The sequence below is a fragment of the Silene latifolia genome, chromosome 7 (genome assembly GCF_048544455.1).
Source record: "Silene latifolia isolate original U9 population chromosome 7, ASM4854445v1, whole genome shotgun sequence".
NCBI lineage: Eukaryota > Viridiplantae > Streptophyta > Magnoliopsida > Caryophyllales > Caryophyllaceae > Silene > Silene latifolia.
The window spans coordinates 42,235,835-42,241,747 of record NC_133532.1 but is presented as its reverse complement, the minus strand read 5'-3'; the positions used below and the strand labels follow the sequence as shown (position 1 = coordinate 42,241,747).

The window sequence follows — 5,913 nt, the reverse complement described above, 5'->3', positions numbered from 1 at the left end:
TCTTAGTTTATAATTCTGGGTTTGGGTTTGTATTTCTGGGTTTATAGGGTTTAGGGATTTTGCAATTCTTGTTAGTGTGATGCCAAGAAAAACCAAGTTCTTTGGTTTTTGGTTCATACTCTCTCCCACATCGGTGAGGAGAAGAGTTTGTCATGTGTTTATATTGCCTTTGGTCCAATGTTGGGTAAGAGATTGGACCAAGGAGGCTTTTGTGGTGATTGTTGGGCCTGTGGGTTTGGGTCCAAACACACACACGCGCGCGCGCGCCGGCCCGGCCCGGCTCGAGCTCGGGCTCGGGTTTGGGTTTGGGTAGAGCACCTGCGGTGCGGGCCAAAGGCCCCCTTTTATCTTTCTTTTTGGGCTTGGCCTGTGTGTGTATTTGGAGTCCAGTAACGGATCTTAGTCAAACAAAATCTCTGTGATTAAGGAGATTTATTCTCCATTAATCCCGTTTGACTGTCATTAAGGAGAATTATTGTCTCCTTTATTTCCTCCGTTTTTTTGCCTGTAACAGCTCTATTTTCGACTATAAATAGAGCTGTTCTCTCATCACTTCAACACACAAATACATACATCTCTTCTATCTCTCTCAAATATCTCATACTTCTGCTTCTGAGTTTTTCTGGGTTCGTTTCTGTCTGTTCCAAGGCTCTCTTACACGAGTGGTTGTGTACGGGTGTCGCAGTGTTAACCTTGGGGAACTACCGGCGAGAGACGATTACCACCACGGTCGTGCCGATATAGTTTTCAAGTCGTGGCCTCCATACCACGGCGTGCCACGCATTTCCTTTCGATAAGTCATTTTCTGCCTCCCTGTTCTTTATAGTTTCTCTGTTCGGTTTTTCCATTGTTACGAATTAACTTTCCAACAATTTGAAAACTATATAATTTGTCGTAACAATGGCTGCCGTCTCAAACAAAATTCTGTCCTCGAGTTGTCGAAATTGGAACCCTTAGACGGTATGAACTACAAAAGATGGTCTCGTAAATCGCTTATGTATTTTGAACAATTAGAAATCGACTATGTTTTATTTTCTCACCCTCCCGCTTTGTTACATTTGCTAGGTGTAGAAAATACCCCACCTTCGTCTAATGTCATTAAGTCGAATGAGGAGACTATTAAGAAACATGATAAGGATAACAAAACTGCTAAGTTCCATCTCCTTACTCATATGTCGAATACCCTCTTTGATTTATTTTCGGTCCATAAATCTGCTAAGACTATATGGGAATTGTTAGAGAAAAAATATGGGGCTGACGATGCGGGTAAGAAAAAATATGTTGTCGGGCAGTGGCTTGGGTTTCAAATGGTAGATGACAAACCAATTATGGAGCAAGTTCATGTTTATGAGAACTTGTGTGCCGATGTCACTAATGAGGGAATGAAACTAGATGAAATTTTCTTGGCTAATGTTTTGCTAGAAAAATTCCCCCTTCCGGAATGAGTATAGGAACCATTTGAAACATAAGAAGAAAGATTTGTCCCTTCAAGAGCTAGTAGGCCACATGAGGACAGGAAGAAGCTAATCGTCTGAAAGATAAGTCACCCAATTGTCTCTTACTACTCACAAAGCCAATCTTGTTGAAACGGGGTCTTCAAAAGAAGATAGGTTCAAGGGTAAGGGAAAGGCTAAAGTCCGGTCGGGTCAATCCAAGGGTCGAATGTCAAGAAAGTCGGTCAAGGGAAATTCACCAAACCTCGCCTCAAAGATCCAGAAACCAAATCTGGTTTGCTATGTTTGTGGGAAATCGGGTCACAAAGCTTATCAATGTCCTCAAAAGAAAGTTGCTGCTGAAGCTAACGTTGCTGAAAAGGATGACATTATTGCTGCTGTAGTGGTTGAGGCTAATCTGGTTGCAAATGCTAGTGATTGGATTCTGGATACAGGGGCTTCAAGGCATCTATGTGCTAACAAGGATCTCTTTGCTGAATTTGAAGATGTTGCTGATGGTGAATGTGTCTACATGGGTAACTCTTCTTCTCATTGTTATCACCGCAAAGGCAAGATCTTTCTCAAACTAACCTCAGGGAAAACTCTTGCTTTAAATAATGTTTTGTACGTTCCTACTTTGCGTCGAAACCTCGTGTCCGTGCCTTGCTAAACAAAGCTGGTGTGAAACTTGTTTTTGAGGCTGACAAGGTTGTAATGTCGCGCAATGGGGATTTTGTGGGCAAGGGTTATCTCTGTGGGGGTTTATTTATTTTGAATGTTGATTCTCCTATCATTAATAATAATGCTTCTACTTCTGCTTATATTGCTGAGTCTATTGATGTTTGGCATGGTAGATTAGGTCATGTGAATGTTGATTCGATTAAAAAGCTCAAATCTATGTCGCTTATTCCTTCGTTATCTTCAGAAACTCATGAGAAGTGTCCTAGTTGTGTCGAGGCCAAATTTGCTAAGAAACCTAGTAGACCTGTTACAACTAGACAAACGAGTCTTCTTGAGTTAATTCACACCGACCTAGCCGACTTCAAAAACACCATGAGCAGAGGTGGTAAACATTATTATGTTACTTTTATTGATGATTTTTCTAGATATACCAAAGTATATTTGCTTAGAAATAAAAGTGAAGCTGAGGACATGTTTATAAAGTTTAAAACTGAGGTAGAAAATCAGCTTGATAGGAAGATTAAAAGAGTCAGGTCCGATCGAGGAGGAGAGTATGGCTCTGGTTATTTAGTAGATTTTTGTGAGAAACATGGTTTAATACATGAAAAGAGCCCACCATACTTACCTCAATCGAATGGAGTAGCTGAACGTAAAAATAGAACTTTGAAAGAAATGATGAATGCTATGCTTTTAAGTTCTGGCCTTTCTGATGATATGTGGGGGGAAGCGGTGCTTTCAGCTTGTCATATTCTTAACAGGGTACCTCATAAGAAACTAGACAAGACACCCTATGAGATGTGGAAAGGTTATGCTCCTAACTTAAGTTACCTTAAAGTGTGGGGGTGTTTGGCTAAAGTAGGCTTACCTAGCTTTAGGAGGCCAACCATTGGACCTAAGACTTATGACTGCGTTTTCATTGGTTATGCTCAAAACAGTTCTGCTTATAGGTTCATGTCTTTAAGTGACAGGTCTATATCTGAGGCTAGAGATGCCGAGTTTTTTGAGCAGGTATTTCCTTTGAAGAAGGAAACAGTATCACTACCCGATGCCCCTGTTGTTTCTACTGTGCCTGTTAACCCTATTGACAGTTCTACGCATGCGAGTACTAGTACTTCTGTGGATCATGCAGTTGAACCAAGAAGGAGCAAAAGGCCCAGAGTTGAAAAGAGCTACGGGAGTGATTTCATCAGAACTGATGCTATCAGACTTCACTTATCTGAAAACGCAGGTGATATTTGTGCTTTTGATGAGCTTGTTTCTGCTTTTTTAATAGAAGATGATCCAAAAACATATGATGAGGCTATGAGATCTATAGATGTTGTTTTTTGGAAAGAAGCTATTAAAAATGAACTAGATTCTATTGTTTCTAATCAGACTTGGGAGTTAACCGATTTGCCTAAAGGTAGTAAACCCATTAGTAGCAAATGGATCTTTAAAAAGAAAATGAGACCTGATGGAACAATAGAAAGGTTCAAAGCCAGACTTGTGGTGAGAGGGTTTACACAAAAGAAAGATATTGACTATTTTGATACTTACTCACCTGTGACTAAAATTTCCACCATTAGAACTCTTGTTGCTTTGGCTGCTATTCATGATCTTGTAGTACATCAAATGGATGTAAAGACTGCTTTTTTGAATGGTGACCTAAATGAAGAGATCTATATGTTGCAACCTGAGGGGTTTGTGGTAAAGGGTCAAGAGAGTAAGGTGTGTAAACTGAGAAAATCACTTTATGGTCTGAAACAAGCACCTAAACAGTGGTATGAGAAATTTCACAACACTTTGACTGACGATGGCTATATAACTAACAACTCTGATTCGTGTGTCTATTCTAAAATGTTTGAATCAGATTGTGTGATTATATGCTTATATGTTGATGACATGTTAATTCTTGGTAACAATTTATCTGTTGTAAATAAAACCAAACAATTTTTGTCATCACGTTTTGAGATGAAAGACTTAGGAGAAGCTGATGTTATCCTTGGAGTTAGAGTTGTGAAAACCCCAAGTGGTATATCCCTTAGTCAATCACATTATGTTGAAAAAGTGTTGAAGAAGTTTAACAGTTTTGATGTTACACCTGCTAGAACTCCTTATGATGCTAGTATATCCTTGTGTAAGAACTTGGGTGATAGTGTCTCACAAGAAGAATATGCTAGAATTATAGGAAGTGTGATGTTTCTCATGAACTGTACTCGACCAGACATTGCTTATGCTGTTAGTAGACTGAGTCGATATACACATAACCCCAGTGCCGAGCATTGGAATGCACTTCGTCGTCTGCTTAAATACCTGAAAGGAACAGTTGATTTGTGTTTGCATTATAGTAAATTTCCTGCTGTATTAGAAGGATATTGTGATGCAAATTGGGTTGCAGGTAATGATGAAATTCATTCCACTAGCGGTTATGTGTTCACCTTGGGTGGAGGAGCTATATCGTGGAAGTCTGCAAAACAGACTTGTATAGCTAGCTCTACCATGGAATCTGAGTTCGTTGCTCTTGAGTTGGCAGGTCAAGAAGCAGATTGGTTGAGGAACTTACTAGCAGACGTGCCCATGTGGGGGGGACAGGTAGCACCAGTCTCCCTACTCTGTGATAGTAAAGCAGCTATCGGTGTTGCTAAGAATAATGTCTATAATGGTAAGAGACGACATATTCGAATCAGGCACGGTGTGGTAAAACAACTTCTGAAAAATGGAGTAATTGCTTTGGACTATGTGAAGTCCGAACGTAATCTTGCCGATCCCTTTACTAAGGGGTTAACAAGGAGAGTAGTCCTTGACATGTCGAGGGGAATGGGGCTTAAGTCCTTAAATCAAGTTTGAGTGTGATACACTTGATGGACTCTATAGCTCATTCCTATGGCATTTGATATCCATAGCCAATTTTGGTGGTGCTTTGAGACGCACTTGATGGATTGTGTTTTTATGAGGTTGGACTTTGTCCTTAATAGCTCTTATGAGAAGTGCTACTGAGAAGCACTTGAGCTACCTTTGGGGGTATGATGGTTCAACCACCATCTATGTGAGAATATAAAATTCTCACTAGAGCACTCACCTAAACCAGGGTAAACGCATGGCTTTAAAAGCGTTGCACTTGAAATCGCGGAACAAAACAGTCTTTGAAGGTATGATATGTGTTGTGGGGGAATCAATGACCGAAGACCGACAAGGAATTCAAATCGGAAGATATTCTCTTGTTGAAAGTAAGTTGTTGCCTCATTTCACTAATACGTCAATTCAAGTCGAAAGACATTGAACGTTTAAGTATCCAATCCTTCCTTGCCCAGAAACTTCTCTTTAGCTTTTTCTTATCATCAGTGGGGGATTGTTAGTGTGATGCCAAGAAAAACCAAGTTCTTTGGTTTTTGGTTCATACTCTCTCCCACATCGGTGAGGAGAAGAGTTTGTCATGTGTTTATATTGCCTTTGGTCCAATGTTGGGTAAGAGATTGGACCAAGGAGGCTTTTGTGGTGATTGTTGGGCCTGTGGGTTTGGGTCCAAACACACACACGCGCGCGCGCGCCGGCCCGGCCCGGCTCGAGCTCGGGCTCGGGTTTGGGTTTGGGTAGAGCACCTGCGGTGCGGGCCAAAGGCCCCCTTTTATCTTTCTTTTTGGGCTTGGCCTGTGTGTGTATTTGGAGTCCAGTAACGGATCTTAGTCAAACAAAATCTCTGTGATTAAGGAGATTTATTCTCCATTAATCCCGTTTGACTGTCATTAAGGAGAATTATTGTCTCCTTTATTTCCTCCGTTTTTTTGCCTGTAACAGCTCTATTTTCGACTATAAATAGAGC

At 40.7% G+C, this 5,913-nt stretch overlaps 1 protein-coding gene across 1 annotated transcript; it reads left to right on the top strand.

The window, feature by feature from the left end:
• Positions 1-1,662: 1,662 nt before the first annotated feature.
• Positions 1,663-4,940, top strand: LOC141590003 (uncharacterized). Its single transcript, XM_074410621.1, has 5 exons — positions 1,663-2,057; positions 2,288-2,647; positions 3,050-3,476; positions 4,170-4,428; positions 4,492-4,940. Exons 1-5 carry the CDS (start codon positions 1,663-1,665, stop codon positions 4,938-4,940), a joined length of 1,890 nt encoding a protein of 629 aa, XP_074266722.1.
• The last annotated feature ends 973 nt before the right edge of the window (positions 4,941-5,913 follow it).